Below are 26,707 nucleotides of genomic sequence, written 5' to 3' on the forward strand. Positions count from 1 at the left end.
CTCTTCTATAAACCCTCAAATTTGATTTCCCCAAATTTTATAGCTCCTTTTCCCTATATAACAAATTGTGTCTTTTTCACATTGCTGTCCCTGATGACATTGCTTATCAGGACTATTGCAATAGTATTCCAAACCGTCCCACAAACTCCATTCTCTTTCCCCTCTAACTCATCCTCCATATGTTGCTAGAGTGATTTCAAAACAACATCCTGATTCTGGCTTTTTTTGCACACCCCCTCCCCCCCCCCAAAAGTGACAATCTTCTTATTATGGCATACAAGAACAGTCATGGTCTGGGCACTGCCTGACTTTTAGAATTTTACTTCTTTCTTGTTTTCAAAATGTTCTTTGTAATTCACATGCACTGAATTACTCAGAGTTCTTTGCATACTGTGTTCTTTTATGCTGGTATGACCTTGCACATGCTAATCCCCAGGCCTGCTAGGTTTCCCACCTGACTTATCACCAGGAACTTTATCAAATACTATATTGCTATTCTTATTCTATGTCTCAATATGTTTGTGAGCCAACATATTTGTTTGTAATATGTTTGTAAACAAAACAAGCGTTTATTGCTTGGACTACTGCCTCTAAATTGATCTCCCTGAATCCACTTTTGCCCACTTCTAATTTATGGACTGTACTGCAGCTAAAATTACTCTTTTAAAGAATCTTTTGAGAGGATGGATCATATTTCTTCTACATTCAAGCCCTTATACCTAACACAATGTCTGGCACACAGTAGGTGCTTCAAAAACAGTTGTCTGATTCCTGACTAATTTATTGTTAAGGACTGATTAAACTATTTTAATTACTTATTATCAAAAGAACTTGTGGTCTAATTTGTTTACATTTTTTTCAAACTGAAGCTATGATTTTTCCAGTGTATACACATTTAGATAGGTAAAACTTAGATGTTGCTGTAATTTAATCAAGGCCATTTAGTGAGTCTAACTTAGAAGTGATTTCCTTCTTAAACAGTGCATATATTACAAATTCTTTAGTTTTTTTTTTTTAATATTTATTTATTTGAGAGAGAGAAATAGAGAGTGCAAGTGGGAGGCGGGAGTAGAAGGAGAGAGAGAATTCCTAGCAGACTCCTGGCTGAGCACTGAGTCTGGCATGAGGCTCAATCCCACCACCCTGAGATCATGACCTGAGCTGAAATCAAGAGTCAGCTGCTTAACCGACTGAGCCACCCAGCCACCTCACAAATTCTTTAGCTTTTTAAAATTTGATTTTAAAAAGTTTGTTGATGTTCTGCTGTCTACCACTAAACCAGCATGATGGGGGCCAGGAAATGGATGTAAAAATGATTGTATAGATTACATTTAGCGTAATGCTAACTTCCTCAAATTGTAATTTTGCCTTCTAAAGTTCATTGTTGGCACTCCGTGTCCACGTAGATCATCACAAACAAGCAAAAGAGGCTGAAGGCAAGCCCGTTTGGGACCCACATACCTTAGAGAATGGGGCGAATAAATAACTTCTCAAAAATTATATGCACAAGGGGAAGATGGGCCCTTGCCAACTTACAGATGACAATGAACTTAATAGCAGCTTAATGAAAGGGACTAAAGACACAAATTATTCCTAATAAACAACATAATTATCATGCTGAAATTCCTGACACCCAGTAATTAGAAAGATTTTTCCAAAAGAAAAAGAAAAAAAACTCCAAGGGTGGCACAACCAGAATTCTTGGGTCTATTATTCCTAGAAAATAAATATATTATCTTGAGACAAGAAATTATATTAGAAAGTAATGAATTCAAAATTCTGTGTACTCAAAAAAAAAAGGAAAATAAAAAATTTGAATTGAGTGACGCATTTGCTCTAACTTGGCCTTTTTAAAAAAAACAGTATAAATGAGTTCAGAACTGTATTTAAACAAGTAGAGTCAGGTTGTCACAGTGTGGCGTTGTTAAGCTGTAATTAAGTGATCTCCCTAGAAAAAATCAATCTGACCGACACTTACAGATGTACTCTAGGCTGTTGTAAACAAAAAACCCTTCTCTGTTTCCATGTACTTCCTAACGGGGCTACACGAACATTAACCGTGTAAGGGTATATATCATGACAGGGGAAAAAAAATGCAAGTTATTTTAAGATAATGGTTATACTATAAAATAAGCCATTCTGAAGTTTTCATTGCAAGAATGTACTTTTTTTTTTTTCAATCCTGAATAATTCAATGCTAAAGAAGCAGGCTACTTTTCAGTATGTGCCATCCGGGGGGTGCGGTGTGCACATCATCTGTGCTGTGTCACGAAGCTGCTTCTGTTTGAGTGATGTCTGCTTCAGAGCAGATGGTCTGAAGTATAATCAGACAAATGGGGATAAAAATGCAGTGCCTACCTCAAAAGGGCAATAGTAAATTAACGCTGTAGGATGCCTGGATGATAAAAAATTGATGAAAGATATTTTCACTTGGTTGGGGTTTTTTTTCATATCCCGACAGTTCTAAGAGCCTTCAAGGGAGACTAAAACCTAATTCGGGTCCATTTATCCTGATCCTCAAGTATAGCAGTGGGATGAACTCTAAAATATCTTTCCCCCTCAAAGGTCCTGTGAAATTTGAACATGGTGATTAGTCAGGGAATGAAAAAGAGTTTTGTGTAGAGAAGATTCCTTAAAGAGTTCAATATTGTTACTCAGTCATATCAAAAGCTTTCTTTTTTCTTGGGACCTAAATGTTATTACTGTTGGCGATTATTCATTTATAAATCCTACTCTTTCTATGACCAGCAACAGTCCAAAAGGGAATTCCTTTGGAAATTTGTGAACATTGCATAAAAGCTTGATAAGCTCTTCCATGTTTGGGCCCATATTCATTTGGGTTATATTGAGTTTAATGTTGGCAGAACATTTTTACAGAGATGTCCAGCTAGTTGGAAATTAGAAAGGAGATTTGGTCTGGGATACAAGTTATTTAAATTTTTCATTATTTTACACACAATTAATACCAGTCGGAGCTCCCTGAGCAATAACAACGGTTCAGGATTCAACCATATGTGATGTCGTATGCATTGCTCAACTTCTATTGTGGAGCTCTAAGTTTTCATTATTTTTGTTGTTGGCATGTTGCATGCAGATTTCCATGTTACTTTAGCTATTGAAAATATTAGGGAATACTATGGAGAACCTATAACATTTCGTATAGGATTTGTGGACTATTTTGCTTGCCTTTGCATCATCAGCATCTTGAATGGAAAAAACTAAGCAGGACTTTTCAAATATACCAGTTCAAACAATAGTATTAACTTTTGTTGAATAGTTTATTAGCTAAAGCAATCATTAAGGTTCTTACCTGACTGAAGCAGTGATGTCTGAAATCTGTCCATGTAAGTGACCCCTCCCAAAGAGTATCTTATCCCTTGACAAAATCTGCAGCATTCAATGGCAGTGCTCTTCAATTTAAGTCTTTAAAATCAATCTCCAGTTACTTAATCTGACATCTGAACTACATCTACAGCAAAATGTTTTCCCTGTTATTCTGATTTTCTTAGTAGAGATTTGTAAATGTTGTGAAATCTACAAACTTACCATTTTCCCATTTAAACTCAGGAGAAACTGACATGTTGTATTTAGTGATGGAACTTCTGAGTTCTGTGGTGTTTCAGGGTCATAGGCAGAACATATGTCAGCCTGCGAGTAATCAAAGCCTGTGGATTTTCTGCCTTATGAGAAGTTACTTAAATTCACCATAAAGGTCAGTGGGCAAGCGAAATTATAAGCAGTTAAGAATGTTTCCCCCTATCAGGGGCGCGTGGGTGGCTCAGCTGGTTAAGTGTCTGACTCTTGGTTTCAGCTCAGGTCATGATCTTGGCATCCTGGGGTCGAGCCCCGGGTCCAGCTCCCCACCCAGTGGGGAATTTGCTTGTCTCCCTCACCCTCTGCCCACCCCCCATCCCCCTCTGCTTGTGCTCATGCAGTCTCTCTCTCTCAAATGTATATATGTATATAAAAGAATGCTTCCACCTATCTTTGTAAAAGTTCCCATTTTGCTGAACGTGTTGATGTGTCTTATTACAATAAGCATCTTAATAATGAGCCTGGATATAGAAACATTTTCTTTTTTTAAAATTTCATTTATTTATTTTTAAAGATTTTATTTATTTATTTGACAGAGAGAGAGACAGGCAGCGAGAGAGGGAACACAAGCAGGGGGAGTGGGAGAGGAAGAAGCAGGCTCCCAGCAGAGGAGCTTGATGTGGGGCTCGATCCCAGAATGCCGGGATCATGCCCTGAGCCAAAGGCAGATGCTTAACGACTGAGCCACCCAGGCGCCCCTAGAAACATTTTCTGAAGCCAAACTAATGTCAGCAAAACAGTCATTTTTCAAGTTAGACTTCTGTGTCATGAAATACTAACTGGGAAATTCATATTCCTCTGTTCAATAATTCTTTTAAAAATAGACATACATAAGAACTTTTGAAAAGTTCAAAAGCATGTAGGGAATTTGAAGTATAAAACAGTTATCCAGTGTACTCACAAATGTCTTTTCTGGCTTAGAGTTATGGTTTCTACTAGCTTAGGATTTTTGTGTTCTTGTGTAGTAATTCTAATCCTCAATGGAAGGGCATCATCATATTATTAATTTTTTGGTTCAGTTTTCAGAAGAGTGAGTGTCACAGAAAAGTGACTGTAGAAAAATTTTTTGAAGTATAAAATTGTGTGTGGCAAGTTACTTCGCTTATGTTTATTCCAGAGGATTTCACAGCTGAGATCTCTGAACCAGATCTGGTCTTCTTTGATTTGTAGTAAGCATTTTGAGGACCTGGGGAGTAGTATTTGTACAATATGTACAAAGGATAAGAAAAGTGTAATAACCTTCACTAATGCTAAAGGAGGAATATAATCAATGTCTGATCAAATAGTTACATAAGGTTTTTATAATTGCAAAGCTCAGTAGACGTCAGAAAAACTAATAAAAAGATACTCTAAAATTTGACTTAGGACGCCTTTTGAGTTAAAGAACAAAATTGGATATTTAGTACTCTGCATTGGTTTTTAGACCGAGTAGTACCTTAAATGTGTTTTCATTAAAAGCCTTGCATAATATGAACATTCTGCATTAGAACAATTGCCTCCACTGTGAGAAGATACTAATATTTGAATACTAATGTTTCCATCTATTTAGTCTTCAGTGATTTTGTTACCATTATGTAAGTTATAAAACAACTTACTTTTCAGTGTCACCATCTTTTCTAAGTAAACATTTCATTTAATTATAATGTACATACAAAAATGCATAAATTATAATGTTCATCTTGATATTTGTCACACCCGTTTACAACACCCAGAACTAGAACATTATCAGGAACTAGATGTGTTTTTCTGTCTCCTTCCAGAATCTGCTAATTTTTTTTTTTAGAGATTTATTCATTTCTTTTAGAGAGAGTGAGAGGTGGGGAGGGGCAGGGGGAGAGGTAAAGAGAGCCCCAAGCAGACTCCACACTCTGTGGAGGGCTCGATCTCCCCACCCTGAGATCACAACCTGAGCCGAAACCAAGAATCAGCTGCCCAACCAACTCTACCACCCAGGCGCCCCCAGAACCTACTATTCTGACACCTAACAGTATAGATTAGTTTTGTCAGTTTTTGAACTTTAATAAATGGAATCATAAAGATGTTCTTTTTTGGGTCTGACTTATCTTGCTTTACATTGTTTTTGTGAGATCTGTTGATGCTTGTATAGATATGGTTTATACTCATTCCTATGCCCCTTGCTGTATAATATTCCAGGTTTACTCTCTTTTAAAATATAAGAGTTGTACAAAGGATTTATGACTCTTCACATAGTATTGTGAAATAATCTTAATGTTCTGAAAGGGATGGAATTGGTATGCTGTATTCGGTTCTTATTTTTTACAAGTGGTAATCTTAAGGAAAGCATTGACGAGTGAAATTATTTAGTGTGCTAGTAAAAATCAATGACAAGGGACACCTGGGTGGCTCAGTGGGTTAAGCGTCTGCCTTCGGCTTGGGTCATAATCCTGGGGTTTGGGGATGGAGCCCCATCTCAGGCTCCCTGCTCAGTGGGGAGCCCGCTTCTCCTGCTCTCTCTGCCCTTCCCCCCAGCTCCTATGAGGGCTCCCTCTCTCTCATAAATTAATAAAATCTTTAAAAGACATCAATGTCATATGCAATATTAAGGAAAAAATCCTTTTCTATATATAAAAATGTAATTTCAAACAATCTCATGTATAATAAGATATATGCTTAAAATATTCAGGTAGAATTTATCTGTTTAGTTAAACTTAGTTATTGTTCTGATCCCAAGTCTCAATTTTATTTGTAGTAATTATTTTAAATAATATTTTAAAAGCAAAATTATGAACACCTGTATTTCAGCCAATATTCTTAGCACATAGGTCGCTGGAATAAGAACAGTCTTTGGGGAAGTCGCATTAACGCTCTTTGAATATTAGCTCACCTGTCAGTATTTTGTACTTAGTAGCAATCTAAAGACCTATTGAAATGACACTAAAAATGTAGGTTAATCTGCATGCTGGAGCTAAAGTGTACAAATGGTATATAGCAGATTTTGGTGTTAATGGCAGCTGAATAGGAATTACCAAGTGGGATTAGTGGTGTAGTGTGTTACTGTCGTATGTGTGTGTTCAAACTGCAGAAAGACAACTTGTGAAATTATTTCTAAAAAATTCTAGTTCATCTAGTGTGCAGTTCTCAATTGCTCCCCAATTTTTGGTTTAGAACAGGATAGTGATAACAATTTGAGATACTAAAAGACCTAAATTATTTATACAATCCAGCACTCCATATACAAAAGTATGGTTATTTAAGTAAAAGCATTAATATATCACAAAAAGGGTGCCTTGTCAAATCTTTATTATTGGAAACTGACCACACACACCCCCCATTTGGGTTCCCTTTTTATCCTTCTGCGCCTGCACACATCAGAGGATTTTCAGATACACTGGTCTTCTGGCAACAACCTTCATATTTAAAGAATATTATGAGTGTGCATCTATACTTAGATTTGCCATTGTTGTTTTGCATTTATCATTTATAAGAAAAACCATGATTATAAAACAAACTCAGTGTGTCCTCTGTGCCTGTCATTGGGCTAAGCACCTTCAAATCATCTTACTTAATTCCTCCAGCAACTCTACAAAGGACATTTATTTTTTAATACGGAAACTGAGACACACAAAGGCTTGAGGTCATACAACTCATGATTTGCTGGGCATGGAGTTAACTTATCCAACATTCCTCGGATGAGGCCTAAGGAATTATAGAAATGTCCTCTATTTCATAATATTCCTATTAAGATTTTTCCCCCAAGTTATTTTAATAAATTTTATTTATTTTGTATTGCTATAAAAATGCGGATCTCAGCTAGGCTGATAAACCGTCCTGTTTTTATAAAGGAATAATTGCATCCTAAGAAAATAAGCAAATTATTAAAATTCCCCAAGGAACATGTGCTTTCCTTCAGGTTCGTCAGCCAGTGTTTGTGGAGGGTCCACTGTAAGCCAGACTGAGGGGAGGTGCTCTGCTTTGCCGTCTTTGGGCCAGTAGAGGCTGCTGGCTATCTAATACTATTCTACTGGTGTTTCTTAAACTTTAATAACACAGTCTCTTCTTTCAAAGTATAAAAACAAGTTCATGACCTCTAACGTTGTTATCTTATATAGTGTTAATTTAAATGTAAAAACAAATGGCACAAAACTCCTAAAAATCTTAAGCCATTACTAAAAAGAAAATTTTACAAATTAAGCATAAACAAAACTTCAAAATGAGCATTCTTCAAATACTTGATTCCAATATAATAGAATGGATAGAACTGACTGAAACTAAGTTATTGGGTTTAATAGAAAAGACGTCTAACCTCAGATTTCTGTAATTTAATATGCTTCTGAATTTGACTGTGATGAAAATAACATAATGAATATATTTTCTGTGTAGGTTGTACAAGCCATTATTAATCCTGTAAGGTTTTGTTTTTCATTTCAGAATAATAAAACTTAAAGCTATCAGAGAAATTTGCTAATGTCAATTTTACGGGCATGCCATTTGATAATCATTTAAAGCTCTCTCTATTTACTTGGAGATGAAATTAGTATTGCGGCGAAGGTTTGTACATCCATAATCCAGTGAAAGCGAAAATTGGGAACTGAGAAATGTTTCACCACAGATTTTCTATCACACTCCCTGCTAATGGTTGATGCGAGTTGAACCATGCAAAGATAGCATCTGAGCCTTATGTTTATTTGCTACTTTAATGGGGCTGCTGACTGCTGTTCTTTTGTTTTATCACATGTACCGTCCTGCCATGTATAATGATCAGATTCTCTGATCATTCTCTGCCCCACAGCAAAACGTTTTGCATATCATGCATCTATATAGCATGTCTACTTCACTTGTTATGTGCTGAATTATAAGCACAAGGGCTTATTCCAAAATGACATGGTCGTACTCTTTAAAGGGTAGCCATCTAGATGACCTCGAACATGCTTACATTTTTTTAGGTTATTATTGAAATGTGAGCACAGAATTTAAAAAAAAATCTTGTGGCAAACTCACGGATGCCTGTGAATATGCCTCTCGACTTTGGGGAAGTACTTCTTTAGGATACAATGTGGCTCTGTGAATGCACATTCCTCTTGCCTCTCATGTCCACCCTGCTGCGTGCTAAGAAAGTATTCTGTTTTTCTAACATTCAGATACAAAAAATGTACAGAACTGTGTCAAGAGGAATTTTAGAGGAAATTTTTCTTTCTTAGCTTGAGATGCCACACCAGGGTTGTAACGGGCAAGTTTTAATGACATCCATCTGTTGCAGATTAAAATAAGTGGGGCTCAGCATTTGAGTTCCTTGTCCAGAATCAGACTTTATAGGCATAAGTAAAATTGGTTTTAGGATTTGGGAGTCCTGGGGACATAAAGCAGCAGAGCAGAAAGAGGTTCGTTTCACGTTTGTTGGAGACTTTCCCCCAAGGAGTTGCTATTGCCTCATTTTCTCTTTATTGAGCTGTTATGTGTGAAATCTCCTGTTTGAACCCGGAGACAACAATCTATTTTGAAAGCATACTTTCCCCCTACTTACGCTTAATTTGGAAATAAGTACTTTTGTCATACTCAGAGGGAGACACAATATGGTAAAATTTGCTGCCTCTCTCACCATGAGTCCCTGAATCCTCTTTCATCTCTGTGTGGATTGAAGGTAACCAGATTAACTACTGTTTATCTTAAACTCTTGTGTCAAGTACTCTAATCACAGATTGACCTCATTGTAACGGATGGTGTGCCTGTGTCTATGTGGAGGTGGGAAAAGAATGTATTTCCATGCAAGTCTATACTTTTCACCTGAAATGATGTCAATATCTATACATAAAATGTGAAATCTCATTTTAATTTTGTTCTTGAAACCCATGTTCTGGAACTGTTTTCTATTAACACTTTCATTTATTTGCATTTGGAGAATGCATTTATAATGCATTTTCTCACTTCAGGAGAACTAAATTTTTTAACAGGTACTAAAAGAATCCAACTCATAGCAAAGGCTACCATGACTCACAAATCTTGCATCTACGATTTAAAAGTTTGCTTCAGAAAAGAGAAAAACAGTTATGTGACAGCAAAAGCAATCTTCCATTTCATAACCAGTCTCTAAAGAAGGTTCTAAGAGGGTCTATTGGGCATTGCTCAGTGATGCTTCTAGCTCCCTTCAAACCAACATCTTCCTTTAAGCTCCCGCAGTCATATCTGCAGGTGTTTCTTCAGCCCTTCAGGATCAGGTGCTCCCTCTAACTCAACTTATTCACGGCATTCTTTTTTCCACAAGAATGATAGGGTACCCTGATCTGAGTTCCTGAGTTTAATCGTGTTAGGCATGTAGGCAGAGATAGTCAACTGGCTTTTTAATGTGATGTGTACTTTACCACCTCTTTTCCTCATTCCCAAATGATTATGTTTTTAAGTAGTTTTTCTCAAGCCTGCTCTTCCTTTTTCTAGGTGTATAGATGGTTGAGAGACGTGAGGACAGGGATGTCAGCCAGGAATTCTCTTTCCCGCTGAGGGACTCTATTTAGCAAGTGCCATGATTTACAGAGCAAGTATGTGGACGAAGGGCATAACAATAGTTCTCACGACTGAAATACACCTATAGCTCCTAGGTTAGTTATCTGTAGTAACGTCTGCTTTGATGCTTTGGAGGGGTGAGAGAGAGTAGCAGTTAAGACTAGCTCTATAGACTGGGCTGATAAACAGAAGTTAAATCTTGGATCTTCCACTGAATAATTGTGTGACCTTGGAAACCTTCTAAACCTCTTTCCTCACTTATTAAATGAATATACTAATAGTTTGTCTCTCATAGTATTATTGTAAATATTAAGGATATAATACATCTGGCTGATTCCCTTAGCTCTGTGCCTGACCCCCAGTGAACGATAAATGTTAGCTCTAATTATTAAGCCTCATGTACAACATGGCAGTAGTTTCTAGGCATAATCTTTAATATACTATATAACATGCAGCACATAGATTTATTTTTTAAAACTATATATGGCAAATAACGTCATACTTTCTATCTGTGCCTGAATATTATTTTAGTTGTTTTACAGTAAATAATGTTTCCTGTAAGATATTGACAGAACATAATGCCTAACTTTATCTTTCCCTTTTAAGTGCTGTGGCAAGAAACCTGGGGTAGAAAATCTTCCTGGAGTTTAGAATTTGCCACAAACCACAAAATAATTTCATAGAGTAGGCATTTTAAAATGAGTCACAACTAAGTCACTGCAGCATTGCAGATATACTTAGGGCACCCTGCCACGGGCATGGCTCTCAGGAGGGACAGAGTGAGGCATGGCGGCTGTGCAGGGAGGGAAGGACGGTCAGATAGCAGCCAGACCGTGATGCACTTCTAAAGCATCAGGGCATGAATTCCAGATGTACATATTTCAGTCATACCTTTCCACTCTTCATACATTATCTGTCTGATCTGTAAATACATGTTATGGTATCTGGGTTAAATGTGAGGTAATTTGGTCCTATGGCTTTCTGTCTTCTCATGTGTAAATCATTTTAACAATATGCAAATAATTCCCAATTTGAGACTCCCAGAGAAAATACTTCCATTTCTATCTCTGTACATCATCACCAGTTATAATAAATAGGTCTGAAAGAGTGTGCCAAGAACCCCTGCCAAACACATTCTTCAAGGGAGGGAGGCAGGGGAGCCTTATGAGCTGTCACAACTGTGTCTCCCTTCCTACTAGGTCAGTGACATCCCATTTCATGTTACCACGTTCTCTTTAGTCAGATGCTATTCCACAAGAAGAATTATAAAGTTACACCAGTGTGTTGGAACTTAACAAAGTTTAGCGTCGTTATTGGGTTAAGATTCAAAAGTCAGGCTTCGCAAGCAAGCTAGAGCAGCTGGGTGACCGTAGTGTCACCTCTGGAGCAGGTCTCCTCTGGACGTTCTGTGGGGAAAATTCAGTGGTTTCTTCCAGGATCAGATTTTGAGAGGCACTGGGGGAAGGAGAGAAGTTAAAAAGCAGCCTCCACTATGAGTGCTTATCTTTACCAAGGGATTTTAGTCTGGTATTGTGTCAGCTGGGTTAAATTTAATCTTGTTTTTCAAAAATCACTGGGATCACAAAATTTGCATTGGCCCAGTCCACACCTGCCAACTAGTGCTATCCTCTTTCCTCAAAGCATCCTCGGAGCTTTCTGTTTTTCCCTTGTAATGAGGACAGATGACTGCCAAGTGACCCATACTCAGCATTCTCTCCCAGACTCATCTGAAAAACCAAACAGTAAAGAAAAAGAAAAAAGAAATCCAGTCCCTTTAATTTCTTTTACTTTTCTGATTCCTTTTTGGCTTGACATTAGGCTTACTATAAGGTCACAAGCATCTTGAAGCTAAAATGAATGGGTAGCGGTGGATTTGGGAGTGGTGTAAATTCATCTTCAAATGTGGCTAAAGATTTAGAATAAAGCAGTAACAGGTTTTTTTTCTTTTAAGAGTTCTTTTGCACTCCTTAATATAGCAGAATGTATTTCCCGTTGACTTTAAACAACTTTCTAGAAATACTATGAAGTTGCTACCTTAACCTGTGAATTATTATTCAGTGTTTTAAACTCAATATTGAAGTGTTTTGCAACCTAAGCTTTTCTTACTTGCATTGTAAACATTTTTGTCTTTCTGTCTTTGATATGTTTTTATTTAACAATAATTCACTGGAGGTCTTTTTTTTCCCTCATAGTCTGACAGCAATGCAAGCTTCCTCCGTGCTGCCAGAGCAGGCAACCTGGACAAAGTAGTAGAATATCTGAAGGGGGGCATAGACATCAACACCTGCAATCAGGTAAGGGCGTGGCTCTGTACACAATGAAGAAACGCTCATGGTCTATAGATAGATGCCAGGAGCCCAAGGTTATTTTTTGTCTATTTAATTTACTAAAATATCAGTGATTCAGACTTATGAAAGCCCATATTAATCCCCTTACCAACTCTTGAAGCCTCAGACATTTGTATCTAGACCTACTTTTGCAGCAAAGTAAATAGATCAAGAATAACAACCGAATGTCAGTTTTGTCTGTGAAATGATCTGAGCTGCTCTTAGCTGGAATATTAACCAAGAATAATGTTTTATTTCTCTAGTTATCCAGACTGTGGTTTCTTTTCTTCTCTGCCAAATGCCTTTTACTCATGGAAAACTGATTGTTAAAATTTGGGATAAAGAAATAAGAGAAAAGGGGCGTCTGGGTGGCTCAGTCGGTTAAGCATCTGACTCTTGATTTTGGCTCAGGTCATGATCTCAGGATTGTGAGATGGAACTCTGCATCAGGCTTCACCATTAGCATGGAGCCTGCTGAAGATCCTTTCCCTCTCCTTCTGCCCCTCCCCCTGACCTCGCTCGCACGTTCGTTCTCTCTCTCTCTTTCAAAAAAAGAAATGACACAATAAAATAAAAATTATTTCCCCCCTTTCTCCCTAATTAGTTTTAAAATATGGATTAGAATGAGAAGAGTTTGAAACTGTTAGCTTAAATGAAGTGTTTAGATTATTCATTGATCATATTCATTCAATAAGGACTCTAGACAATATTATATATCATGGATAATTATATTTGGTCCCATGGATGTTGAGATTTTTGTGCTATTTTTAGCTAAGATTTCTTTGCCATGAATAAAGCATCTAGTAGATTTCAGTGTCCACCCTGAAGGGATGATCCCAATATCTCGGGAACACGTCCTGCAGTAGAAAACACTACCAGGATTACAACTAAAACTCATATAAAATATAGAATGGAAAATAATGTCTAAACTCCTAGGAAGGCAAAAGAGGCAACTCTTTAGCTGAAATACTGGTATATTTAAATATGTAAAAGCTCAAAGCTAATAAGGCATATGAAGGAAGAGAAAAGTGTCCATTATTTTGCTAGTAAGCCTAGGTTTCCAAGGAGCATCATGACATACAACATAGAAACCAGGACTTTCTGTACCTTGCTATATTTCTCAATGAAAGGCAATCTGGGCTGTACCAGCTTTCCAAAAATATCACACGTGTTGGCGTTCTAAGATTCCTTAAACCAAAATTTGGATGAAATTTTTTTCTTTATAAAATTAGTCTCATAACTACCATGAGAATTTTGAAATTTAATCCAAAAATATGATTTGGCTTTTAATCATTTAAAGGATATGAAAAAAATTCATAATTTTGGCACAAAACAATTTTCTTTAAAAAAAAACAACTTAAGTCTTCATTTTTCTTTTCCAAATGGTTACAAATCACTTAATTTCTGTTTTCTTTAAAAGATTAAACTAATAATTTATTTATTATCTCTTGTACACTCAGAAAAGAGAATAAATCTTAGCATTTGCTCCCTATCTGAAATCATATATACTTAATGTTTTTCTTATTTTAGTAACTGTTCACAGTCTAATAATGTTATAAACAAGTTAACATCCAGACATTAAAAATAGACTCTATAACCTTTTCATAAAAATTTATAGCCAGTTAAAATCAATAAAAGGCTCAGAAGAGTCAGGTACTTTTACCATGTATAAAATTTATTGGTTTCATTGCAGTGACTTCAAAATAAAGTATATCACTTATCATTTATTGACCATACTCCTAGATATGATACTGAAAGTTAACAGTTTTTAACGTGTCCTGATTTTTGGTCTTGACCCTTTACTACTGAGATGTAAAGGTCCAAAATTATCAGTTAGATCCTGTGCTTCCTTTCTCAGAAACAGGAGGCAAGGTCAGAGCACCATTTTCAAAACAATATTAATATTCCTAAAATACCAGGCCTTTATTAACAAGAAGGTACATCCAACAATGACTTTATCACATGTTCACATAGTTATGACTCAGATCACAAAGCATTTTTGGAAATCACTTTAAGAATGTGGGTGCTGGAATCCAGATTCTCATTTTATCCACTTACCAGCTATGTGACTCTGGGCATTCAGTTTTTCTAGGACTCAGTTTTCTCAACTGTAAAATAGTGATCATAACAACACTGGAGTCATAGGATTGCTGTGATCACTAAATGAGATGTTTGCAAAATGCTTAGGAAAATACCCATTCAATAAACAGTAGTAAATGATAATCCCTATTATAATAATATTAGCTTTTTATATTGATTCTCAACCTAAGCTTTAGCAAAAGTGGTGCTGGTTTTCACAGAACAGATCATAAAAGGTATTCTCAGAACTTGTGTCATCAAATAGGAAAGGTCACATTTAGTAGCAATTTGGTAACAGTATCTTTTTATCTGGGTTAAATTAAACTATTTTTTTATAGTATCAAAATCTTTTTTACCAATGCCATTTGGATCCATCCAGTCTGGACCTCTCTTTAAAAATACCAAAACCAATTATATTAGCCTGGGAATTTATAAAGACAACAAAGATGAATATTTGAGAATTGAACTCCTGGAATTAATGGACTATGGGATGAATGGGGCACAAATATATCTGCAAATAATATTGTCACATATTTATCATTTGACCTCTCATTTAGAAGAAGCGAATGGTGGTGTATCTGTCTGGTTCTGGTTATATGTGCCCTTTTGGTTTTGGATTCTGTATTATTCTCTAATTCTCTTCAGTGCATTAATACCTGTCCTTGCTCTATACTGAGTAGTGCCGATTCAGGCTGGATTTGAATAATGTCTGCCCAGTATTTTGAGCACTTACAATTTTCAGTTTCTTTTTTTTTCTTAAGATTTTATTTATTTATTTTTGAGAGAGAGAGAGAAGGAGTGGGGTGCGGAGGAGCAGAAGGGGAGGCAATGAGAATCTCAAGCAAACTCCGAGCTGAGCATGGAGCCCAGTGTGGGGCTTGATCCCATGACCCTGAGATCATGACCCGAGCTGAAACCAAGTCAGATGTTCAACTGACTGAGCCACCCAAGAACCCCAGAATTTTCAGTTTCAATGTTGATATTGTTCAATGCAAAGAAATTCCAGTAGAGACTTTTCATCAGCTACTTGTCCATAACTCTAAAAAGTTTTCTCTCACAGATTTATGAAGAGGTTTGAAGTGAAACTCTTATTTCATTTAAAAAAATGCCAGGGGTAGCTTCATGCAAAGTATTTCTGTGACTGTCTTCTTAAGTACTCTCCTGCAGTGGTTTAGATGAAAACAGAACAATTTATGTTCTGGGAATTCTCTTGAATGCTCTTTTCCTGTGACTGAAATACATGGATTTTAATACGTAACTCCAGGTGGCCCCTCCACTCTCCCTAATTCATCTTAGATATTATAGTCACATTATAATCACATTCTTTCTGCCAATCTGAACTCAGGCTTACGATTGGTTAATCTATTTATTCAAACATGTAATGTGTGTTTACTGTATGGCAGGCACTTTTCTAGGTGCAGTGAAAGCAAAGACAAAAACCTGCTCTCATATAGCTTAGAATCTACACGAGAAGAGAGAGATAATCACCAGGTAAAAAAGTAAAATATGTGAAAGGAGAGACTGTAATAAATGACAGGGAGACGGAGAGCGAGCGGAAGGGAAGCAGTGTGTCATTTTAGATAGGATGCCTGAAGAATTTGACCAAGGAAGCCCTGCACTATTTGGAGGGAATATATTTTAGAAGAAGGCTTAACAAGTGAGAAAGCCCCAGGGAGGGAGCATACCTTATGTGTTCAAGGTCCAGCAAAAGGCTAGTGTAGTGGAGTAGTAGGACATTAGGGGAAGAGAAATATGAGGTCAGGGAGAGCCATCGGTGGCACCAGGTCGTATAAGACCTTGTAGGCTACTTTAAGACCTTTGGCTTTAATTCAGAGAGAGAAGAGAAGTGATTAGAGGGATTTTAGAAGAGAAGTGATGTATGCTGACTTAAGTTTAAATAGTAACCCTCAGACTGAAAAGGAGAAAGGGCAGAGAAGGAAATGCTTTTGTAATACTTTAGGCAAGAGATGAAATGCTCTAGACCCAGGCAACAGGCAGGAGAGATGGTAAGATGTGACTCGATTCTGGGTAGGTTGAGGTCACAAGGAGCATAATGAGGTTTGAAGATTCATTAACTGAGAGGAGAGAGAAAGTAGGAAACACTCATCAAGAAGAGTGGGAGAGCGAGTAAGGGTAGCAGAGCGTGACTGCCAGGCAGCATTAAGAGCCTACTCAAGGATCCTGACCAGCTAGCATGTATGGGTGTACTTCTGCAGCCATAGTCAGGCATGGACTCAGATGGAATGTTCTATGCAACCAGGAATGTGGGTTAGCTAAGCATGTATAGTATAGATAGAGAAAGGCAAGTGAACTGAGGATGCATGTAAGGGGACGAATAAAATGATTTTAAAGATTATTCATGAAATATAGCTCCACTGAGTGAGGACTGGCACATAAGAAAGTATCCAATTAATATTTGATAAATAAATAATTACGTGAACACAGACATTTGACCAATCACTTAAATTAGTCTGAGTCTCAAATTATCCATTCTTGAAGTGAGAAATAATAATACCTATGATATCGAATGCTAGTTATCTTTGTTGCACGTCTACAATATGCTTATCACTGTACTGCATACTTTATAATCTTCTCAACATACTTCTCTATCTCAAAGGGAGACTACTGGGGGCTCAAATTATATGTGTGAGAACCCACTGTGTTATGCACACTCAGGAGACCAAAGTATGGCTCTGACAATTACAGTTAGACAGAATTTAATTAGGTTGTATGGCCATAATTGATGATTTCACTCAAACTAGAGTAGCTGGATGGACAGGTTTGGGGGAAGTTCTAACAAGTTTATTCCTTCCAACTTAATCAGAATTGTCATTATTTCTTTCAGATAACTTGTAATTCTGTGTAATACTTAGGAAAGTTCTGGTCATGTCTCTTCAAACATCTATTCTGCTTTCTAGATGGAAAGACCCAAGTTTTATCAGGTTATGTTTACAAACCTGTCTATTAAGGCAGTATCTCTTCTAAGTAGAGAGGAGACTTTTTTGGGAACCCTGAGAATACATCCGTATGCTTCAGTTTGAGAAATACTTCGTTAAAATTTGGGTGTTCCTTCAGTGATCACTTGGCATCAATTGACATAGTCATAAACATGACCAAGAAATTACTAGATGATATTTAATTAAGTGTGATTATCCAGATGATCCAGAATATATTTCTATTAATTTTTTTTAGACTTGCACTAAAATTAAAATGTCAAATAAAACATTCTCAGAGAATCCTCAGATCTTTAAGAACACATCAAGGGATTCCAGACTGAGAAAGGCCCCTTTAGATTAAGTGCTTCTCTCAGGATCTAATTTCCTCTTATGCATGTTCATGTTAACCAGCTTCAGCTTCAGAGAGGGAACTCTTCCTGATTGTGTTTCCAGAGGCTAAGAGATAGACATATTTGTACCTGATTTGTCCATGCACAGACTACGTTTACTGACAAATGTAGAAAAACTGGATGAATTAAGCAGACTCCTATTTACCTCTATATGGTACATACTATTCATCAGCTCACCCAGTGTACAAACATTATTGAAGTATCCCTTTTCTTGTGCTAGTTCCCATGTGAAGTGTAGAGGTTACAAAGGTGAATAGAATTTGATTCTCACCCATGATAAACGTTGCTGGGAAGATAAACAGAGAACACAAATGCAATAAATTGGAAAAAGAACCAAACTTTCTGATTGGTCAGAGGATAAACTAAGCCAGCTTGTGAGTCTTAGACAAACCTGAAATTGATATGAGATGCAGTTTGTAGGAATCATTTTATAATGATGGAAAGCGGAGTAATGGTGTGTTACTTGGAAGACTCCTAAAGCCGATTTTATTGTTTGATGGCTCCTTCCGCACTCTCCCCATATTCTCTTAGGGTCCAGAACACCAAATTTGGCTTATTTTTAATTAAAATTGTAAAAATGGGGAGAAAATTAGAAGTCATGGTAATTCTCTAATAATATTACTGGACTTTTATTTTATATGGGTACCTTGAAATGTAGACTTGGTTCCTAGCACAGTTTGGCATACAGTAAATGTTCAGTAGATGTTTTAATTTGTGAATAATTGATACTCAATTGTTATTTTGTTTTGAATTTAAGCATTCTGTAGTCTTTATTAAGTTTAAACTCTGTACCATGTTTTTATCTGAGTTTAATATTTTGTACAAAATTGTTTCTCCTCTTTTGAAGTAGGAGGATGGAAGAGCACCTGACTGGCTCAGTCAGTAGAGCATATGACTCTTAATGTCAGGGTTGTAAGCTCAAGCCCCATGTTGAGTGTAAAGATTACTTAAAAATAAAAAATCTAAAAAAAAGAGAGAGAGAGAGAAAGAGAAAGAGAATTAGGAGGCTAGGGCACATACTGGAATTAGCTATGGAACTTTTTTTAGGTTCTGTTCTCCCTTCTTGCTTTCCTTCCCTTTGAGATCCTGCCACTCTTTCCCTCTCTTACTTCAGTCTCATCCTTGGGCCCTGGAGGCACATCCACTCCAGGCTGCAGCACTAGGGAGTTCTTCCATTTCATTGGGGGGGGGGGGAAGGTTACCGACTGGTTCTGATACATACTCCTTCTCCTTGCTTACCGGTTTTGATAAATTCTATGTTAAAAGGAGAAAATCCAAGTTTTTTAATGCCCTCTTGCAAGATGAGTTGACTGAAATATTAAATGAGTCAGTGATACATACACAAAGACAAGATTTATTCTCTTGGTTATTTTCTTTAAAAGCTTCTGGAAACTATACTCTCATTACTTGTCATCTGTTCTAAGAACCACAGAATTTTATTACTGTAAGAAACTTAAGGGATCAACCGATCTAAACCCTTTCCTTCATTTTTACTTTACATTAAACCTAGCTAAGCTTGACATGGGTATGATAATAACATTTAGAATGCATTATAGAATTCCTTTCTAATTTTGACACATTTGGACATTCTATGTCTAGAAAGGGGATAATTTTTCTACTTAACTACTGACTTATTATGAGAGACTGAGATATTTCCTATTCCACAAAACACCAAATAGAATTAATGAGAAATTGAAGTCTGAAGAAAGCTAAATAGGATTATAATGCTGGGCCCATAGATTTTTTTTTTTCAATTGTAAGGATTAAGCGCATGGGTTCTGAGCTGGAATCACCAGGTAGTTCATAACTCATAATGTTCAATGTAAGGTTAAGTGTGTTAATGGAATTAAAAGCTTAGAACCGAGACTGACACTTAAGAATAAGTTATAATAAGTTTTAGCTATTATTTAAATAATTTGCTGCCAACTTTTAAAGTTAATATTTAAATCTCTTTAACCCATGACTATCATAATAAGTAGCTCAAATAATGTTCTTCCTTTGAGCTTCTTATACTGATTTGCTTTAGCACCTGTGAAGTCAAAAATGAAAGAAATAATTTATCCATTATTTCTCAGAAAATTTAACCAAAGAAATAAGACTATGTGAAAACATTTAAATTAGGAGAGTTAAAGCTTTCAGTCATAAAATAGCAGCTCTTTGAATTATTAACAAGGATGATTACGAATGGATTCGTTTCCCGTCTGCTTCCTAGGTAAATCATTTCTGCACGACTTAATAATTTCTCTAGCCCAGGTAAACATGATATGTTAGACTCAAAAATGCTCAATTCAACTCATCATATTAAACCAAATCTCAGTGCTAGAAAACAGGAGTGAGGAGTATATGAATTTATTACTTCTAGCACCTAACCAGGAAATCATATTTTACATTCGTATATTGATTTATAGATTCAAAATAGCATAAACCTACATTATTTTATATTCTTTTTAAAATAACCATCTGAAGTACCGTGAGAAATTTCCCCTTTTTACTAATGAAGAAACTTTAAATAGTGCTGCTAGTAACGGAGAGCAGCTAGGAACTCGGGTTTCACGTTGCCTCCAGTGCGCCACGCCCCCGTCACAGCCCCGGATGTGCACGTGGTGCAGCGGCGGCTTCGCCCATGTTCTCAAAGTGAAGAACTCTCCTTTGTCCCATCATCATCCTTCATGTTTGCATCGCAGCACTCATGTAAAATAGGAATGATTAAGTTCAGAAAATTCAAATAAGCATACCATAGAAACCAATGCTCTCTTAGAATGGTTTTGGTGAACGTCAGATTTTTACTTATTTGGTCTGAAAGAGTTTTCCCAAGATGCCCTCATGTCTTGGGTCTTGCCAAACCCTGCTTAGTTTTATTGTTTTTGTGTTTTTTGTTTTTTTGTTTTTTGTTTTTTGTCTAGAACACGTGTGTGCACACTTTCTCTCTCTCTCTCTCTCTGATACATACCTGTGTGCAGGTATGCATGTGTATTGTGAAGTTTCACCAAAACTAAAACAAAACAACCAAAAACCCCAAGCAAAATCAACACTTGCTCATCCACAGTGCATTCCATTTTTCTTCATTCCACTTTATGTTTTAAAATGTTGATTGGCAATCCATTAAATAGATTTTGTGACCTACAGTTTGAAACTTGCTTTAGAACTTATTTTAGCTTAAAAACACGAATTTGTAAATCAGATCAAGTTTGGATTTTTGCTATTCCATTTTTTAGTGGTGAGGGTCTTTGAGACAAATCACTTCTGAGCATTTTAGGGTCTTCTCTGTAAAATATAATAATGTGATATATGTAAAATATAAAAAATATAATAATGATATGTATGTCATTAAGTTTTTCATTGTTTCATTCATCATGTATTTATTTCTCAGCCCCTGTAACCTCTTCATCCCTCTTGATCTTGGTAAGATTTTGAAGAATTTTCAGAACTCTTTCTTCCAGGCTAGCTCATCATCATCATATTTAAATTCATTCTATGTATTTTGGGGATTATATGATAGAAAGATTTGATGGGGCTGGACAGGGGAGAAAGACCGGTGGCCAAAAAAGGAGCAACTAGCCAGAAGCACTGTAGATATCTGGGTGTCCCTGGATCATAGATGACATGGAGATCTGAAAGTGGATTTTACAGGGGCGCCTCAGTGGCTCAGTCGTTAAGCGTCTGCCTTCGGCTCAGGGCGTGATCCCGGCGTTCTGGGATTGACCCCCACATTTGGCTTCTCCACTGGGAGCCTGCTTCTTCCTCTCCCACTCCCCTGCTTGTGTTCCCTCTCTCGCTGGCTGTCTCTCTCTGTCAAATAAATAAATAAAATCTTAAAAAAAAAAAGTGGATTTTACAAAGTAATGTTTTCTTTCTTTTTTTTTAAGTTTTTATTTTTTTTTTTAAAGATTTTATGTATTTATTTGAGAGAGACAGAGAGCACAAGCAGGGGGAGCAGGAGGGAGAGGGAGACGTAGGCTTCCCACTGGGCAAGGAGCTCATCAGGGGGCTCGGTGGGGGCTCTATCCCAGGATCCCGGGATCATGATCTGAGCCAGAGGCAGAACCTTAACCGACTGAGCCACCCAGGCACCACTCAAAATGATAAAGCAATCTTATTCTAAGCATTTTCCCTATGAAATAAATGAGCTACCAAATTCCAAGCCTCATTGTAAATTAGCAAATACCTTACTAAACATTCATCATTTTGGAATTATAAAGAAAGCCTTGAAGATCTGAGAATAACTAACTAGTAAAACAAGTCTTCTCATGGGTCATCCATAGTTTGATTTACTTGATTAAATTAAAAACTTTTGGAGGCCAACCAAAGACATGGTAAAATCAGTTAAATGGTGAATGACAAAGATGACACATTGTTTGCTTTGCTGTTCCCAGTCTTCATAAAAACTGAATGAATCTTTACTTCCATGACAGTGAGTACTCTTAGTTAAGAGCAACCACCATGGAAGAGGTGGGAAAGGTGCAGCTAGATTATGGCTGGGTGTAAGGAGTGAAAATTGGGTTGGGAATATATAAACAGGTTATTTTTGTTTTGAGTTTGAATTCTTTTTCTCCATGTATAGATAATTTCTTTTGCTGATGTCATTTATGCCAATGGAAGTGTGAAATTATAAATCATATTTCATAATTATTTGTATCTCTATATGTGGGCATGTAGTTCCTCTTGAGAAGAGCTCCTGGTTTAAGACATCTCTGACACAGAAGCCCCATTCAGAGTGGGGGTGGGGTGGAGATTGGGGGTCAGGTTTCACTTTCTTTTCTCTGTTATTACCCTTTGATTGTCCCCATTTGCTCTCCATCTTTTTCTTCTAATATTAAGAATTTATATATTTCAATAGTCTCCTTCTAAATATTTACATTTTAGTAGAATTAAGAAAGTTATATAAGTTACTTGTACTTTTCTGATGTGCATAAGACAGATTGGAGTACACTTAACTCAACATATAAGATTTGCAAAGTAGAATAGCCAGAGATTTGAAAAAAAACCACAAACAAGTATATGTAGCACAGAGGTGATTTTCAATTGTTTAATGATAAATATCTTGGGGCTCTTTGGGAACAGAAAATATGTCACATGTTCTTTGCTTTTCCCTTAGAACCCAGCACCTAGAGATGAGCACTTGGTGGGTTCGTGGCAAACACTTGTTGATTAGGGATTTGTACTAAGATGCAAAACAGCTTAATGGATTTTGATGCAAGCATTTAACCTTTGCGTATGTTTAGCTGTACCTTCTTGAATCTGTTCTTTAACTTTTCCAGATGAACTACTCTATTTCTTTTCTGTACGTGCCAGAAATGTAATAACACTTGAATGGCTCTCTAAAAATTTTTATTGGCTATCTGTTCTACCTGGGGTTTCATGCACTAGTTTTATATGATCATAGAAAAGCAGTCAATGGGCAAAATAGCTCATAAAATCAACAAGAGAAATGGTGAATACAGCTTACTGTAAAATCTGATTGTAAATAATGTTATAAAATTGCTTTATAAAAATTTAATAGAAGTGTTAAGCAATAATATCTGCCCTTTAAGATTGATTAATTTGCATATGGTTGGGGTACCTGGGTGGCTCAGTTGGTTGAGCATCTGACTCTTGATTTTGGCTCAGGTCATGATGTCAGGATTGTGAGATTGAGCTCTGCTTTGACTCCATGCTAGGGGTGGAGCCTGCTTGGGCTTCTCTCTTTCCCTTTGCCCCTTCCCTACCTCCCAAATTTTTGCACATGGTTGTTTCAAAGTAACATTAAGATACTTTTTTTTTTTTTTTAACTATTTGGTATGGTCATTTTAATGGTATTCTTCAGAAATAGTGTTATTCCAAAAGTTGTTGAATCAAAGGTGATACCTTGCCTTGGACTCACAGATCTACAAGCCCTTTCGTAAGAGCTCAATGAATATTTGTTGTTTGTTTCAAAAGACTCAAATTCATATTATTTTATCAACGTTAATTTACATAAAGCAATACCAAGGACTTATCAGTAGTAGCCTGCTTTGGTGGGTTCCCATTCAGTTTGTGGCAACATTAGCTGGTAGCGTCAGCCCTGGGACTCCCAGGTGCAGGCAGACCTATAGTCCTGGGAACTGGCACAGGCATCCCAGACAAGAGCAACAAGGAATGCTTGAAGGAGATGGAGGTGGAGAGTTGAGCAGTCAGTTCTGAGGGTTCTGGTAACCAGAATCCCAGCTGTTGTGCCTACTGTACCCAAGTCCCCATGGTAGTACCCATGTAGGTCCCAGCAGCTCCTGTGATTCGCCCATTTATTGCGACCAAAACATACCAGCAGATCCAGTGGACTCTTGGTTCCTCCCATGGTGAGTGGTTCACTTACCTTTTGCCCTGGTGATTGGAGTCACCTGGGAAGTCCAGGGGCTCAGGAAGCCCTGTTCCTATGGCATGTAGCTATGGTCTCTCAGACGACCCCTATCCTGCATCTGGCCTTCATTTCCCATTTACTACAGAGAGCAGATTATGTTCTTCCCTCTGTAGCATGTAGTCACCCCCCCTCTGGCTCTGTGGGCCACCCTGCTAGGTCCTTGTGGGCCCCCTATGATGCTGCCCCCAATGGCTGGCTCCCTATTTCCCATCTCTATGGCTGCTCTGAGGCCTCTACTGGAAGGGCCAGCAACTCCCTAGCAGCTGGGCTTAGGCCTTGGCATTGGGCCTGAAAGAGAAGGAAGAGGCGTGGTGACAGCAATAGCGGGGCTAGAGAAGACTAGTGTACATTGGTTGCTATGGAGGCAGGCGGCACCCCAGCTGGTCCTGAAGTCATTGGGCTTATCCTGCCAGTGGCCCTGTCCATGCTTTTGCATGAGCCTGAGCCCCTCCCACTAGAAGGAGTGTGGGAAGGAACTCTACCACCCACCCTGTGCATTTCTGGACTCCTGTCACTAAGTCCATGGACCTGGCCCCCTTGCCTTGGCCTCATGGCTTTGGAGGTCCCAGAGCCCCTGGGTAAGGACAAGAAGGAAAGAAAGCCAGAGAAGTTGAAACGCTGCATTTGTTCGGCACTTGCGAGAATCCTAGCCTGCTGGAGTGGAACGCAGATGATTTCCACATCTTCTGTGGGGATCTGACCAGTGAGGTGAATGATGACATCTTGGCACGTATCTTCAGCCACTTCCCATCCTTTCTTAAGGCTAAGGTGATCTGCGACACGTCTGAGGCAAGACCAAGGGTTAGTCAGCTTTCAAGGCCTTCAGCAATTATGCGCAGACCATGGGCACGCCAGGCGTGAGATGAATGGGAAGTAGTGAGCTCGTGCCCCATCAAGCTGCCCCGGGGCAGGTGGAAGGACTGGAAGCTGGACGTGGTGTGCAAGAAGCAGAAGGAGAAGAAATTGGGTGTAAGATAGGGTCTGTGGCCAAGCACCTTCTCCCTCCCTCCTGGGGGTTGGCTCCTTTCCACAGTTCTCTTTGGAAGACCCCCAACTATTCACCCACACATCCTCCCCCAAACCAGTTTCAATAAATTTACATTCATTAAAAAAAAAGGCTAAAACAATGGCACACAACTGGTGCTCATAAATGTTTATTTCTTTATTGTTGTCTTCACATTTTCGTTGTCATCATTATCATCATTTTTATAGAACAGATCATTAGAGGACAGAGAGGTTAAGTGATTTGCCCAAAGTCACACATCTGGTTAGGAGCTGAGCAAGGACCTGATTGCATTTCTTATTCCCAACACAGTGTTATTATTTCTGCAGTTGACTGCACTGTATTTAAAAAAAGAAAATAGAAAGATGAAGGGAAGAAAGAAAGAGAAAAACATTTTCGGTCAGTTGCATACAAATGAGAAACATTTAACCTTTTAACAACCTTAAAAGGAAAGATTTCCAATCAATGACAAGACGCTCTTCCAATGTCTCATACAGTTGTTGTTGTTTTTGTTGTTGTTGTTGTTATTTTTACTGTGTGTTTATCCATTTTCCTCCAGATTTGCTTTAGGAGAGATATAACACCAACAGTTTTTATTCTCAAGCATGCTGAGGATTTAATTCACTGTTTAGGCTACTGTTTCTCCGGTTTAATTAATTCTTAGATTTTCCTCTTAAGATTCTGTTTTTGATTTTTAAATTATTTTAAATTATGACCTAAGTTGTTTCCACAGCGTTGGTCAGTATGTTGAGCCACTGAGTAGCTAATTAGTATTAATCAAAGCATAATTGCTGTAAATCCTGTGAGATAAGGTATCAAACTCAGGGAAAGCACTTGGCATAATGCTGTTTTGAAGAAGTTTTACAGTCATGTTTTGGTGGCACAACATATACACACACATACCCTCATATGTACTGTGATTGTGACATCATTAAAAACAAAACTAAACAAGATAAAAGCAAAACCAAGGAAAAGAGGAATAGAGAGCTTGTGGTAATTAATTCTAATGGATATTGAATTTATTCTGTGTTGCCTGGAAGTTAGTGAAAAAGACAAACACATTAATTTATGCAGTTTTCCTAAATTAAAGTTTAGAAAAAAGAGGTGCAGAGGCTTTTCCTGTTACTAAACTTTTTCCTGTCGTTGAACTCAACAATAGTCAATCCAGAAAACCCATATAAAATAAACACAAGGGTATAAATATTGCTCAAATAGACATTTCTTATATTCGCTTTACATATAAACCAAATATGTAGTAATATTTTATAAGTCAGTGAAGCCATTTCTCTAGGGAATAGAGATAACGTAATCTAGGTACATTGTTTTCTGGTGATCTAACTGAATGTCTAAGCTGATATTAATTTAAAAGAGTGAATAGTTATTGTTTCTGTTACATACGAATTGTTTCAGAAGACTCTTTGGCCAGAACTCAGTCATCTCATGATGAGTGTTCTAATAAATGCAGAAACTGACAATATTTTATGTTTTGGATATATGCCTCAAATACTGTGTGTGGGGGGGGAAGCACT

The 26,707-nt window shown here is 37.4% G+C and overlaps 1 protein-coding gene and 1 pseudogene across 30 annotated transcripts in view; both read left to right on the forward strand.

Annotated features, from left to right (window-relative positions):
* ANK2 (ankyrin 2) overlaps positions 1–26,707 on the forward strand; it is a 467,799-nt gene that overhangs the window by 264,977 nt on the left and 176,115 nt on the right. For all 30 annotated transcript variants that reach the window (XM_057310022.1, XM_048212352.2, XM_057310028.1 and 27 more), the window contains exon 2: positions 12,243–12,344. In XM_057310022.1, the coding sequence (XP_057166005.1) occupies positions 12,243–12,344 (102 nt within the window). The remainder of the gene's footprint in view (positions 1–12,242; positions 12,345–26,707) is intronic.
* LOC113255457 (RNA-binding protein 42-like) lies at positions 19,574–25,662 on the forward strand (annotated as a pseudogene).

Source organism: Ursus arctos, unplaced genomic scaffold (assembly GCF_023065955.2).
Source record: "Ursus arctos isolate Adak ecotype North America unplaced genomic scaffold, UrsArc2.0 scaffold_11, whole genome shotgun sequence".
NCBI classification, from domain to species: domain Eukaryota; kingdom Metazoa; phylum Chordata; class Mammalia; order Carnivora; family Ursidae; genus Ursus; species Ursus arctos.